This window comes from Mobula hypostoma, chromosome 15, assembly GCF_963921235.1.
Source record: "Mobula hypostoma chromosome 15, sMobHyp1.1, whole genome shotgun sequence".
In the NCBI taxonomy this organism is placed as follows: domain Eukaryota; kingdom Metazoa; phylum Chordata; class Chondrichthyes; order Myliobatiformes; family Myliobatidae; genus Mobula; species Mobula hypostoma.
Window position 1 is genome coordinate 48016842 of NC_086111.1, and position 16062 is coordinate 48032903.

Here is a 16062-nt window from a genome sequence, read left to right on the forward strand (position 1 = left end):
ACTTTTATCCGCTCATCTGTTGCATAGAATGAAACATTCTTTAAAAATAAATCTTACTGACAACTGCCCCAAAGGGCATGTTTTATTTTATAGTGTCTGCAACACAGCCTCTGTCTGCAGCTGCTGTGCATTTCTGATACACAGTGTTCTACCAGATCAACCGCAACAAAAAATATATTTATATTGTACCTTCAACATTACAAATCTTCTTAAGGCTTTTTACGACGGCCATGTTAAACACAAAATGTGACACTAACTCAGGAGAAGTATTGGGGATACTTTTGACTAAAAATTTGGTGCATGAAATAGCTTTAAGCACTTATAGAAATGAAAGGATGTTATAAAGACAGAACTATCTATGGGGGAAAAAACAGTTTATGGTCCTGGCAACCAAAGAAACAGTGGTTAGGAAAGGAACAACTCAATTTGGGAGATTAAACATAACACAGTGAGGTATCTCAAGTGGCATTTTAGGGCTGGAGCAGGCAGGTTACAGTGACAGAAAGGGGAAAGGCCAAGGAGGAGCCGAGGATTTTAAAATTATGGTCAGTAAATTGGGAAATGAGGGTGGAGAGGACAGTGTGAACTGAGAAAATTGGCTGTTACTGCAGAGGTAGAAATAGTTGGTGATGACATGGATATACGGCTCACCCCTGGATCAAATATGAACTCAAGGTTGTATACATACGTTTGGATTCAAGGAGATGTCTAGGAGATGATAGAGTTGGTGGCTAAGTAGAGATTGTTATGGTAAAAATAGCTTCTGTCTTTTCAATAGTAGTGAAAAAAAAAATGCCTGTTTATACAGGAGATTGCATTGGAGAGTTTATCCAATAATTGGCAGATGGAGGTTGGGATCACGCTACATATGGATAATGACTGCGTTGACTTGCTAACATTGTGTGATCTCTACAGGTTTACGCATTCCTTCAATTTGGTCTAAAACTGTTAAAAAAATCAAAATTAGCAAAACATGGAAAGAAAATGGATGCATAGAAGATGGGTCTTCCTAAAAACATGTGTACCAGTTAAGTATTAGAACTGCAAGTATTCATTTCTTCAAAACTAGTATTTATTCAACTGCTGACTCCAACCACGCTATCATCTAATGTTTTCCCTACCACTGTCCAAACCACTACCAATCTGCACTTCTTCATCATTTTCCATTGCTTTTCCTCCTTTGGTCTCCTTAATTAAAGCAAATGTTAACAAAAGAATTTCTGCTCTCTCCCACAAGAATTGTGAAGGATTGATGTTAATTAAATTATCTATCCATTACTGAATTATTGCAATTCAGTCACTTCTTTTTTACGATTACTTTTATACCTTTTACAAACAAACATGCATTAATATATTTTGCTACCATCTGCTGGTGAGTATTGAAAGAAGCAAAACAAGGTCTTGGATCATTTGGGTAGAAGGCACTGCTCACCTCTCAACACAACACACTTACCTACTCCACTTGTTACTGATTCACCAACAAAAAGCCTTATTTTATAATAAAAATTTCTTTCACACAAATTTATTTCTTAACTTCCCAGTTAACATAATCTGGAAAAATACTAATCAGTAGCCTAAATCATTTTTGTTTTTTACTCTTTTACATTTGAATTTTTTTCAAGAGGTCACCAAGAGGTTTGACAAGGACAGGATGGTAGGTAGACTTTGTCGACATAGCTCGAAGCAAGACTGTTGACAAGGTCCCATGTTACTGCTGCCATCAGGAAGAAGGTACAGGAACCTCAGGACCCACAGCACCAGGTTCAGGAACAGTTATAACTCCTCAACCATTAGGCTCTTAAACCAGAAGGAATAACTTCACTCACCCCATCACTGAACTGTTCCCCCAACTTATGGACTCAGCTTCAAGGACTTTATATTTCAATATTTATTGCTTATTTATTTATCTAATATTTTTGTTTCTTTTGTATTTGCACGTTGTTGTCCTTTGCACACTGGTTGCATGTCCATCCTGTTGAGCACGGTCTTTTGTTGATTCTATTGTTTCTTGATTTTACTGAGTATGCCCACAAGAAAGCGTATCTCAGGGCTGTATATGGTGACATATATGTACTTCAATAATGAATTTACTTTGAACTTTGAACATGGTAAGCTGGTCTATAAGCTGATATCACATGGGATCGAGGGTGAGGTAGCCAACTTGATAAAATAATTGGCTTGATGGAAGAAGTCAGAGGATTATTTCTCAGATTGGATGTCTGTGACCATTGGTGTGCCACAGGGATTGGTGCTGGGCCCCTGTGGTTTATTAAATGTATTAACAATTTGGATGAAAAAGTAGATGGTGTGTTTAGTAAGTTTATAGATTGCATCAAACTTGGTTGGGTAGTGGACTGTAAAGTTATCTGAGGTTAAAACAGAACTTAGAACAACTGCGAAATTAGGCAAAGGATCTGATATTTTAATAAAATCAATGATATAAAAACATAAATGGACAAATACAGGTAGATTAAGTTAAACGTATGATAGAAATCATCCTTGAATATTCATTTTAGACCTCTACATATTCTAAACTTATGGAAAAACAGCAAGAGAATTCCACAAACAATGAAAACTATTCCAAATCAAGGTGCATTCAAGAAAAGAATATGCTGGAGGTTAAAGATTCTGAATTAGTGATTTCATTTTTTTTTGCTGCAGAGTATGCCAAACAATTTGCATTAAAAATCATGATTTGAGTTACTTCTCTATAAAGATGTTTCAAATAAGCCTCAGCTACATTTTCCACAGTTCCCATTAAACCTTAACATCACTTTACATCATGGTCAGTGGGGTGAGTGATTCTCAACCTTACCTATCAGAACTGATGGCTGCTCAATAGGAATAAAATTTAACCTTCAACACTGCATTCCCTTAATAAAACAGAATGCCTCGACAAAACTGCAAATCAAACAGTAATGGTAGAAGATAGCCCAAACAACACAGTTTAATGTCACTAAAGAAATTAAAATTTCATGCTTTGAGGGCCAGTAAATAGAAGAACGTGTTTAAAGTTGGAGAAGATACCTAGCAACACACTCAATTCTCTATGAGTTAGATGTGTGAATGCATTAATTCAAATGGATTGTTTAGACTGCACAGCAAGTTTTAATTCAATCTGTTCTACGCTTCGGATTAGTTCCCAAAGCTCTAAATCTGTGGCATATTTCTTGAGTAATAAAAATGACAGTTTATCTTTTATTTATTCTTTAATGGCAAGTGGATATTGCTGGCAATGTTGGCGTTTATCATTACTCCCCAATTGCCCTTGAACTGAAGAAGCAGTTAAGAGTCAATTACATTAGTGAGTTGGAGTTATATAGAGGCTAGATCAGGTAAGGATGACAGATTTCCTGCCCTGAAGGATGTTATTTGTTCTCTCAGCCACAGAAAGTCACATTCTGAACATCTCCTCTGGCAGTCTTATTTTTTTGATCATTTTAACTGCAACACTACTAATGATGCCACCTCCAACTTTAGAGATGGCTCTGTGATACACATGAGAGAATGGGGAAGTCATGAGAGAGGAACAGAGGGAAATGATCACTCTTGAGATAAGGAGACCTCAGCAGGCTTCAGATACCACTTATAACTCCTACTCCAGTTGTTTGTGCTGTACATCTACTATCCACATCTATATTTCCTTATGGCATAGAAGGAAGCCATTTCACCCCATTGAGTCTATGCCAGTTTAGAGAGCAATCCTATTCTACAATAATTTTCCCAGTAACCTGCTTTCTTTGCATTCCCACCAGCTCCTCCTACATTCTGCTATTTATACACACCCTCAAATTACTGTGGCCAATTGACAGACATCTTTGAGATGCAAAGGTATCTTTGGTAAGTTGATGTAAAAGACCCTGAGAGGCAGAAATTATGAACATTTGGACAGGCATAACATGATTAGAAATAGTCAACATGGCTTTGTCAAAGGCAGGTCGTGCCTTATGAGCCTGATTGAATTTTTTGAGGATGTGACTAAACACATTGATGAAGGTAGAGCAGTAGATGTAGTGTACATGGATTTTAGCAAGGCATTTGATAAGGTACCCTATGCGAAGCTTATTGAGAAAGTAAGGAGGCATGGGACCCAAGGGGACCTTGCTTTGTAGATCCAGAATTGGCTTGCCCACAGAAGGCAAAGAGTGGTTGTAGACGGGTCATATTCTGCATGGAGTTCGGTAACCAGTGGTGTGCCTCAGGGATCTGTTCTGGGACCCCTTCTCTTCATGATTTTTATAAATGACCTGGATGAGGAAGTGGAGGGATGGGTTAGTAAATTTGCTGATGACACAAAGGTTGGGGGTGTTGTGGATAATGTGCTGTCAGAGGTTACAGCGGAACATGAATAGAATGCTAAACTGGGCTGAGAAGTGGCAGATGGAGTTCAACCCAGGTAAGTGTGAGGTGGTTCATTTTGGTAGGTCAAATATGATTGCAGAGTATAGTATTAATGGTAAGACTCTTGGCAGCGTGGAAGATCAGAGGGATCTTGGGGTCCGAGTCCATAGGACACTCAAAGCTGCTGCGCAGGTTAACTCTGTGGTTAAGAAGGTATATGGTGCATTGGCCTTCATCAATTGTGGGATTGAGTTTAAGAGCCGAGAGGTAATGTTGCAGCTATATAGGACCCTGGTCAGGCCCTACTTGGAGTACTGTGCTCAATTCTGGTCGCCTCACTACAGGAAGGATGTGGAAACTATAGAAAGGGTTCAGAGGAGATTTACAAGGATGTTGCCTGGGTTGGGGAGCATGCCTTATGAGAATAGGTTGAGTGAACTTGGCCTTTTCTCCTTGGAGCAGTGGAGGATGAGAGGTGACCTGATAGAGGTGTATAAGATGATGAGAGGCATTGATCGTGTGGATAGTCAGAGGCTTTTACCCAGGGCTAAAATGGCTAACATGAGAGGGCACAGTTTTAAGGTGCTTGGAAGTAGCTACATTGGAGATGTCAGGGGGAAAATTTTTACACAGAGTGTAGTGAGTGTGTGGAATGGGCTGCTGGTGACCGTGGTGGAGATGGATACGATAGGGTCTTTTAAGAGATTCCTGGACAGGTACACGGAGCTTAGAAAAATAAAGGGCTATGGGTAACCCTAGGTAATTACTAAAGTTAGTACATGTTCGGCACAGCATTGTGGACCGAAGGGCCTGTATTGTGCTGTAGGTTTTCTATATTTCTCTGTTTCAATGCAAGAGGAAACTGGAGCACTGCTAGGGAAACCAACCTGGGAGAAATTGCAAGCTTCATACTGGAGGGAGAGGTTCCTGGAGACACGAGGTAGCAGCTGTACCAGATGGGACTTTCTGCTGCCTTTATCAGCAATGCCCAAATATAACACCAATCCACATGGAGCATTAAGAAATGAAAATCAGCTGCAAGAAGCAAATGCTCGAAGATAGACAATGACGCTATTGTTTCCTCTCATTTTTCCTGCATGCACGAAGATTGGATGTCACTTGATTTTAGAAACAAATAAAATTATGCATTTTAAACATTAAAGATTAATTTCTATACATACCATTCTTGTTTTTATAATCCTGGTTCCTTCAAATATTCTAGTTGTGTTAGCTGGAGAGGAACAAAATATTTCAATATTAATAATTTCCTCAAAATATTCAAAATTATACAGAAATTGTTACAAAAGAAACCATATTGAAATCTAGCAAAATTTGGTGTATCATATCTGCCCAAAGACATGAATACAGCAACAAATAATTTGGCCTTGATTTCAAAAGATAGATTGCCTATTAGTTTGCATAGTTCTGTTTATAACTAAAATGCTAAAGCCTAAAGATGGATTAGAATATATAATTTACACTTATTTTTCACTTGCCTAACTTATGCATAAAAGAATGCTGTGTATGACTTGAAGTGTTCCTGGCCATTAAAGTTGCAAGTTGCACACACCAAGAAATGGGACCAGGTACTTGACTAGAGGTTAAAGAAGTCATACAACTCAGAAAGGAGCCCTTCTCCTCAACTTGCCCATGTTTATCAAGCTACCTTCCTGTACTTATCTCATTTGCCTGTATTTGGCACAAATTCTCTAAATCTTTACTATCCATGTACCTGTCCAAATACCTTTAAAGTGTTCTAATTTTACCCCCACTACCACTTTGTTTGTCAGTTGTTTCCATGAACTCACCGCCCTCTGTGTGAAAATGTTGTCTGTCAGGTCTCTTTAAATCTTTCTCTTGCACCTTAAGCCTAGACCCTTTTTCCCACAAACCTGGGGGAAAGAAGTCTGTAATCATTCACCTTATCTTATGCTTCTCTTTAGCTCCAGGGAACACAATCCCAGCAGATCTAGGTACTCAATACTCTTCTGAAGAAGGCAGGCAGGCCATACACTTTCTACACCATTTTCTCTATCTATGCCACTGCTTTAAGGGAAGAATGTACTTGTACCCCCCCAGTTCTCTCTTATGCAACTCTCCCCAGTTTCCTGTCAATTACTGATAAGCTCTCTCCTGTTATAACTTCCCATCTTCACACTTGGCTGAGTTAAATTCCATCTGCTACTCTTTGGCCCACTTTTCCAGGTGATCTAGATCCTGTTGTAGTCTTGGACCTTCTTCGCTATCAGATTAGTAAATTTGCTAACCATGCTAACTTCATTCCTATCCAATTTGTTAATAAATATGACAAACAACAGAGGACCAGGCACCAATCATTGCAGCACATCACTGGCCAGAGACCTCCATCCAATATGGAAAAAAAAATCCCTCCATTACCATGCTCTGACTCTTACCATCAAGCTAATATTATATCCAATTAGCTCGCCCACTGTGGATCCAATGTGATCTAATCCTCTGAACCACTCCACTATGTTGGACCTTGTTGAACACCTTGCCAATGTTCACATAGGCAAAACCTGCTGCCCTGTCCTCATCAGTCTGTTTGGTCACCTCTTCAAAAAGCTGAATCAAATTAGTGAGACACGATTTCCCATGCTGACCATCCCTAATCAGTCCTTGCTGTTATAAATGCAGATAGGTCCTGTCTCTCAGAATGTCTTTCAGTAACATTCCCATCAGTATTGTTAGGCTTGGTATCTGTAGTTTCCTGGCTTTTCTTTGCAGCCCTTTTTAAATTAAGGAATTTAACCATCTTTACATGCCTCAACATCACCAGCACCTTCTCTTTTGTACTGTGATGTGTTTTAGGACATCACGACAGTATTTCCCAAAGGATCCTCAGTATCAGGTACATCACAGCTCAGAGGTTCAAAAGAAGCATGCAAGAACAGTAGAAGTGCTTGAACCATGAGTTTTCATTGTTCCGGTGATATAAGAACACTTTCTCCCAGACTGGAGCTGTGCAGCAGGGGACCAACGAATGGGAATAAGGTTTCTTGATCCATTTCAAACCACAGTAGTCTGGGCTGAACCTCAAGGACCACCATGTCAGAATGACAAAATGATTTACAATAACGGTGTCACTATAAGTTTATCTTCTACCACAGGCACAACTACGAACCAAAATTTACATGATTTTCATTGACATTTTTCCCTACCACATGTCCAATAGGATAAATTGTTCATGTTCCTTTGCAAAAACAAAACGTTTCTTTACCTTCATTAAGCTCGTAATTGGTCTGAATTATTGCAGGTTCAAGCATATCAACAATTAAACCAGGCAGATAATTCAGTGCATTACTGAAGAAGTACTGTATCGAGTTGGAGGCTTGAATGAATGAGACATTAAGTGACATTAAATGAAGTAAATGAATAAGACATTAAATTAAGCAATTAGATGTGAATCTTTTATTATCTTCTAAGTTCTCTGATATCATTTCCAGCATTTCCCCTTCTCTGGATGTCAGGCTAAGTGATCTATACCTGCATTTTCTCTCCTTGCTTTTTAAAATAGTAAACATGCATCACCCTCAGATTGAGCTTAGGAAAATGGTGGCACATAACGGCAACTCCTTTGCTTGCATCTTTGGAAACAGCTCTATTTCCATCTTTAATATCCCTTTTTTGCCTTTTCAGAGTTCTTTTGAAGACCCTGACCTAGAGCTACTTGCTGACTTTGGCTCTTTGTGGAAATGGGACCCACTCATGACTGGCCACTTTTTGATATGCCAAGGACGCAGCCTTGAAGACTAGTGCACCTTCAGGGTGCTGGATTTTCATGGCTCTGGAGGTGGGTGGACTTGAGGTCGGTGCTGACGCCTGGTGCATCGTGGGAGATGAAAGATCGAAAGCAGCAAGCTGGCTGTTGGCTGTGTGCCCAGAGACCCGAGTTCTTTGGGCACAGAGCTCGGAAAAAGCAATGCAACAGACTTCTAACACCATAAATTTCAGGATGTATATTGTATACATTTCTCTGACATTAAATGTACGTATTGAAACCCACTCTTCAAATCTGGCAGTAGCATTTGAGAATATGTGGAATTTTAAAAGGTGATGACTAGTGCATCAACTATCTCCACTTTCAGCTCCTTTAAAACCCCAGGTTGCAGATCATCATATCATGTAGATTTATTATATTTCAGATCTGTTAATTATTCCCATACTATTGTGTACAAATACAAACCTTAGACCTCCTTACTCCCTGTAATTTCAACTTTTATTAAGAAAATTGTGTTTACTTGTCCATAATGCTTGAATATTTCAAAAAATTTTTGGAAACATCAGCTGCCAAGGAATTCTAAGTCAGAAGCTGACAACAGTGCTCAGAGAATTCCTGCGTTCTGCTGGATCTCTGATCACCTTTGAACCAATTTTGCAGCTGAAGACTGCACCTGGGGGCATGTTGTTAAAAGAGTGTACTTCAAGAACAAGCAATCAGCAAGCTCATGTCATCATTTTGATCAGCAGAGGATGCACCCTGCTTCCGTATCCAGTCATTTTTGCTCATGCAGGCTTCTTGTTTGTAAATTAGTTAATATTACAGCAATGAATGCACTTTCAACATACTCTAGTGGAGATACAAGTGAAGGCAGATGCTGTCATCTGAAACAAAAGGCAAATTGCTTGATAAACTCAGCAGGGTGATAACAGTCTTCATGCAGGTTTGATGCAAAATGTCGACTCTCCCTTTGCTTCCACAGATGCTGCTTGACCTGCTGATCTCTTGCAGTTTGTTTTTGCGAACACATTCTAGTGACTATGTAAAACATTAGGACTGCTTTAAGATGCTAATACCAACAGTCCTTTCCTTATTATTATCCCATTTATAATAGCTGTTAACTGTAAGATAAAAATTTTAAATTTCTAAACCCTTCTTATACATTCTCCCGGAATATATAGTACTGTGCAAAACTCTTAGGCACATATTAATAGCGAAGTACAGTACTGTATAAATATGCACAGTACTGTATTTGTCTACATGGACTGGAGAACGAGTTTGTAAAATTGGAAGGAGCGATGGATGTTGGTGAATGGTGAAGGTGGAGTGCCGTGGGAGGGGTATGGGACAGGTGGCAGAGAAGGAGTGCCAGGGGCAGGGTGTGGCATCGGTGTAGATACAATCAGCCCTTAGACACCAGGCAAGTCATTTGATTCCAAACAGTTGGTTTACTGATCAATGCAGAATGTCCGTCTGGTGCTTCCTGCTCCCTCTCTTCTCCGTTCCCCTTTTCCTAAACGTGGTTTTCCTCTCCCTGCGCCCTTCCCACTCTCAGTCCACAACATAGATCTATATCAGAATCAGGTTTATTATCATTCACATATGTCATTAAATATGTATGTGCAATAAGACTTTTGCACAGTACTGTATGTTCTAGCTTCTAGGGTAAATGTCTTCTTACCTAGATGAGTTATGGTTCGAAGGCAATTCAAAATCCTGATGACCATGGGCAGTTATTTTTGCTATGGACTCACAAATGCAAAATCATATGTTAAGTTGTCATTGTGACAGAACAGGTTACCAGTGCTAATTCTCCTGCTAACTTTGCCCCCTCACCCGGTTAGTCTCTCATCTTCCTTCTGTCCCTGGTCTAGTTTCCCCAGTAGTTCATATACTTTGCCCTCTTGTTCTGTAGTTCTTGGGAGTTTACCATTTACACATCCCAAGAGTAAAACTATCGCTAGCTTGGCTAATCAAAACAATCCCTTCAGTTAATGTGCTCTACTCGTTTATAACTCAGAAAAATAAGGATTCTGGACACAGGCATTCCAAACAGTTTCATTTATTTTTTCGCTCATTCTCTTACATCGGTTTGTAGACAGTAGAACAGCCCCAAAAGACTCAAAGGATAGTTTTGGGCATCCTAAAATAATGCCTGAGTTAGTGGGGGTAGGCACACGACACCCTACACAGGCAACACCGCCGGTGGGGAGGCATTATTCTTTTATATTCATCTGAGCATTTGGACACTGATCTATGGTTTAACTAAGACATTTGTTGTGGAATAAAATTGTAGGATGTTAGAATTCCTGTTTAAAATGTTCCAATTCTGCATCTGAAATAATTATTATGGTCTAGTCACGTGATTCCTTCCCCCCTTCCCCCTCCTCCCCACCCCCACGCCCCTGACCAACAGTAGAATTTCCTGTTCCTTCAAGGCCAGGGTGGGGCAGATTTAAATGCCCAGTCTGGCTTTGCTAGAGTGGTGTGGAGGTTAGATTTGATGGTTGGTGAATAGTTATATTGGAAAGTTAAAGACAAAGTGTGTCATGGAGAAAGCCTCCATATATTTGTAAATTTTTCTACATACAGGTTCGTTTTTCATTTGTCTACTTGTAAAGACTTCTTTTCTTCACAATTTTTAGGCAGCTTTTGCATTCTTTTCACCTGGCACTGAATAAAACCTCTTGCACTAACATGCTAACAACAGAAATTCTGCAGATGCTGGAAATTCAAGCAACACACATCAAAGTTGCTGGTGAACGCAGCAGGCCAGGCAGCATCTGTAGGAAGAGGTGCAGTCGACGTTTCAGGCCGAGACACTTCGTCAGGAGGGAGGAACAACACCTTATATTCCGTCTGGGTAGCCTCCAACCTGATTGCATGAACATCGACTTCTCTAACTTCCACTAAGGCCCCACCTCCCCCTCGTACCCCATCTGTTACTTATTTTTATGCACACATTCTTTCTCTCACTCTCCTTTTTCTCCCTCTTTCCCTCTGAATATACCTCTTGCCCATCCTCTGGGTTCCCCCCCCCCCCTGTCTTTCTTCCCGGACCTCCTGTCCCATGATCCTCTTGTATCCCTTTTGCCTATCACCTGTCCAGCTCTTGGCTCTATCCCTCCCCCTCCTGTTTTCTCCTATCATTTTGGATCTCCCCCTTCCCCTCCAACTTTCAAATCCCTTACTCACTCTTCCTTCAGTTAGTCCTGACGAAGGGTCTCGGCCTGAAACGTCGACTGCACTTCTTCCTACAGAGGCTGCCTGGCCTGCTGCGTTCACCAGCAACTTTGATGTGTGTTGCACTAACATGCTGTTGCAGCTTACCATCTTTTTTTCTGCTGGTGACCTTGGTTGGGCACGTTTACCCTCACCCGAAGGCAAAAGGTGTGACGGTCACACATGTGCATTCTCCTATCAGTGAACGCATGGCAATTGTAAACTGATGCATTCTGGTCAGGCATCACTGGATTTGCACTGAACAACTGCTTCCTTCTTATTTGAATCACCTTATAAGTTTAATGTCTTGTGTGTTTTTGTTAAAATTGCAGTTTATTACGTACCAACTTGAATCTGATTTCAATTTACTTCACTTGTCATTTTTCTATATAGATTGCTACCCAGCACACATCCATCTAAATCCAGAAGCTATGTCATCCGCTTGCTATTTACAGAATTTAACGTGAGTCCAAGTGCAGCTTTATAATAATACATAATGAGTCCGCAAAGGAGCAGATAGCTACATTTTTGTCATTCGGCAATGAAACCATTTCATTATTAAGCTCAGCATTTGACAAGAATAAAATCTGTCATGATAAGTTATGGGAGAGAATAAGAGGAAGGATGATGCTCGGCTACTAATTCTCAAGAGAGGGATAAAATTGAAGACTTCTCTTTAAAACAAGCAACCGAAGGTGCAAGATTGAAAACTTTCACCTTCAAGCTTGCCCTCCTTCCCTTCCCCCCATTTTCTTTTTCTGACATCTTCCCCCTTCCTTTCCAGTCCTGATGAAGGATTTCGGCCCGAAGCATCGACTGTTAATACATTTCCATGGATGCTGCCTGACCTGCTCAATTCCTCCAGCGTTTTGTGTATGTTGCTCAGGATTGAAACATCCTAAATTTACAATGTCCTCAACATTCTTAAAGACCTTTTCAATCCAGATCCTTTTCTGATCTACAGCTGCATAGATGGTGCAACCTCAGCTTCCTTCCCAACTACAGTTTACCATTTTCAATGTGTCTTTCTTCTTTCATGCACTCATGAAATGTAAATTGCTAGGGTGCCAGAGATGAGAAAGACATAGACTTACATACAGCATATACCCAACAAAACAATGCTGTTAATGTTCTAAAGTTAGACAACAGCATAAAGAAAAGAATACCAGGTATGAGTAGCCTGAAGCTGAGCAGGGAGAGAGGATATGAGATAGGGACGGAGCTAAAAGTGTTTTGAATGCCTTTATGATGTGAGTTGGACGCTTAAAGCAAAGGTAACTGAACACAGTCTTTTAGTCAAGGGTGAATATGAGGGTTTTGGATCTTTTAGTCATCTGTTGCTTCACAATTAAAATGTAGAAAGTTGATCAAATAAGGCCGGCTGGTGGCGCAGTGACATCAGCGCCAGACTCCGGAGCGAAGGTTCCTGAGTTCGAACCCAGTCTGGCCGCTCCCGGGCACGCTTTCCATCCGTGCCAGGTTGAGTGTCGAGCTCGCATCTCGGCCTCATAAAAAAAAACTACGCTGTGAGAAGGACATGGGGGACCACTCACAGAATCTTACCTCCAAGACAACCACTTGAAAAGTAGTTGCCGAGGCTCTGGCAGAGTATGGCACACAAAAAAAATCCTACAGTCCTGTAACTTTCGGGATATATACATTTTGGCATAAGAATGTTTGCTGAGCTGCAGAGGACCATCTCAGATGCCCACCTGTGTTAGGAGATTCAAGGCAATCAGGAAGAAAATACAACATAGAACAGTGCAGCATAGTACAGGCCTTTTGGCTCATGATGTTGTACCAACCTTTTAACCTACTTCAAGATCAATCTAACCCTTCACTTCCACATGGCCCTACATTTTTTTTCATCCTAGTGTCTCTAAAGTGTCCCTAATGTACTAGCTTCTACCACCACCCCAGCAGCGTGTTCCACACACCTACCACCCTCTGAGTAGAAAACTTACCTGCAACATCCCCCCATACTTTCCTCCAATCACTGTAAAATTATGCCCACTCGCATTAACCAGTTTCACCCCGGGAAAATGTCTTTGGCTGTCTGCTCTATTTATACCTCTTATCACCTCAAGTCACCTGTCATCCTCCTGCTCTTCCTCCTTGCTTGCTCATCCTATCCTCATGAGGCATGGTCTCTAATCCAGACAAATCCTGGTATATCTCCTCTGCACTCTTTCTAAAGCTTCAACATCCTTCCTATGATGAAGCAACCAGAACCGAACACAATACTCCAAGTGTCCTCGCACCAGTGTATTATGGAGCTGCAAAATTACTTTGTGGATCTTGAACTCAATTCTCCCAACTCATGAAGGCTAACACACTGCATGCCTTTTTAACCACTCTGTCAACTTGCACTGCAACTTTGAGGGATCTATGGATGTGAAACAGGGATCCATCTGTTTCTCCACAATGTTAAATCTCCCACCATTAACCCTGTATTCTGCCTTTAAGTTTGACCTTCTAAAGTGGAGTTCCAGATTGAACTCCATCTGCCACTTCACAGTCCAGCCGTGAATTCCATCAATGTCCCATTGTAACCTACAACAACCTTCTACACTATCCTCAACACCACCACCCTTCCATTTGCTCATCCAAGTAATTTATACAAAAATCACAAAGAGCAGGGGGTCCCAGAACAGATCGCTGAATCTCTGACCACTGGTCACTGACCTCCAGACAGAATACATCCCATCTACTACCATCCTCTGCCTTCTGTGAGCACGCAGCCAATCCCTAGATCCCATGCCTCCAGACTTTTTGAATGACAGAAGTCATGGAATATATAAACATACACAACTGTCAGCCATGATCCAATGTGGTACAGTAAAATTGTATGTGCCAGGAAAATGCTTTATGTTTTCTTTAATGGAGTGTTTTGAAACTGATTCAAAAACTTCTTCTCACAAAAATCAGTCATTTATAAACCTATCAACATGCCTCCTTGCTATTATAATTATTTGTTGCACTTCATATTAATTAGATTTATGCAATTCTACATGCAGATGACAAAATTACAAGAGGAAGCCCAATAATGGAAGGGGAAAGGAAAGAGAATTTGTATTTACATTCACCTCACATTGTTGATCACCAGAAGCAGGCCATTTATTAAGTTTAAATAAATCCAGACATTAAAATCTAATCTTTGTGTTTCCATGTTCGCTCACCTTGAAATAGCATTGTCTGGCTAAAATCACTTCGTAGATCATTCTGACACACAGCTTGTACACGAAACAGGTATAGTTTATCCAGGGACACATGATTGATAATCGCTTCCTGTGTTAGAAATACAAACATGTAAATTACTTCTTATAATTTAAACTCCAAATTGTAGGGATAATGACTGTAAAAACCTAAAGTAATAACAAGCAAACTGTGGGTGATTTTACATACAACCTCTGCTTGGTTTCATTAGTTGGGGTTCAATTCAAACAATCTTTTTAAATACTGGCAAACATAATTAATAGTCTCAGCGAGCACCCATTTATTCAAATAATAACTTTACCCAGCAAAATACAACTATTAATTTGTAAAGTTAGAAATATACTAAAAAATTCAATATAAATATGGTTCAGAGGCAAGGGGTTAGATTTGTAAACACATATATCAATGTCTCTTGTTTACAATGATTAAGCAACAATAAAACAAAACACACCACATGAATAACCAGTTAACAATGTCCAGTTTTGAGCTGAAGTATGTATGCAAGCTTTTTAAATTCTGATAATGTGGTATTAAAGCTAATTTTTTGAATACAGCTGTGTCTATCTAAAGGCATATCATGGTTATGTAGCAATAATGTGCAATGACAACAGGTTTTATAGAACATGCTAAACATAAGGTAAGGCAGTAGGTAGGCCTCCATTACAAGTCCATGTTATTTGAAGAGTGCCCTATTCTAGAAAACATGTTTCCCTGTGTTTTTTTTTGCTCAATATGGTCTCTGCAGTTCACATATTGGAGTATGACAGCCACTTGGCATGCCAGTTAATGGTAGATTCCCTGGACAGCTATTAGTAAAATAGTTTGAATGCTTGTGTGTAGATAGAACATCCAAAACTACGTCAGTATTGAATTCAGAGCTGGCATGTAACATTAACAAAGTCTGGTGCAAAATATTTCATAAATATTTGCCAATAATCTGGCAGCAGGCTGCCAAGTTTAGTCTAACTCTTGGATACGTAATTGAAAACACTGCACAATTCCTAAAGTTAATGAGCACTACTACATCAAAATTTCAAATGCCAATCAATGATTACCACTTTAATTATCATTCCTAGCACTTAAACCCCAGTTACTGGAAAAGAAGTCAGGAAAATTTCCAAAATGAATGGAAACTGAATCCTAAAATGACTTCAAGCATTGTTTAAAATTCGTCCTCAAATTTTCATTTCCGAAGCTGACCCACTGCCAACAGCCTTAGCTCCTTTAATATTTTTTGTGCTTTGTGCATTCCAGCAGTTTTGAAGGAAGATGATGAAAAAAGAGCTAAAATCTAAGAAGCAAAACACACGAAATGCCAGAGGAACTCAGCAGACCAGGCAGCATCTATGGAAAAGTGTAAACAGTCCATGTTTCGTGCCGAGACCCTTCATCAAGACTGGTGTTTTCTTTGGATTTCCAGCATCTACAGAATTTCTCGAGATTCTAAAATATGAGAAACATTAGAAAACTTACGCTCAATACAGGCCCTTCGGCCCACAAAGCTGTGCCAAACATGTCCCTACCTTAGAACTACCTAGGCTTTA

The 16062-nt window shown here is 40.0% G+C and overlaps 1 protein-coding gene across 1 annotated transcript in view; it reads right to left on the reverse strand.

Moving 5' to 3' along the window:
- Positions 1-16062, reverse strand: part of LOC134356821 (receptor-type tyrosine-protein phosphatase gamma-like) — a 699039-nt gene that overhangs the window by 136298 nt on the left and 546679 nt on the right. Inside the window, exons 10-11 of the mRNA XM_063067988.1 lie at positions 14482-14590; positions 5523-5572 (exon numbers count right to left, since the gene is read on the reverse strand). Of these exons, the coding sequence (XP_062924058.1) occupies positions 5523-5572; positions 14482-14590 (159 nt within the window). The remainder of the gene's footprint in view (positions 1-5522; positions 5573-14481; positions 14591-16062) is intronic.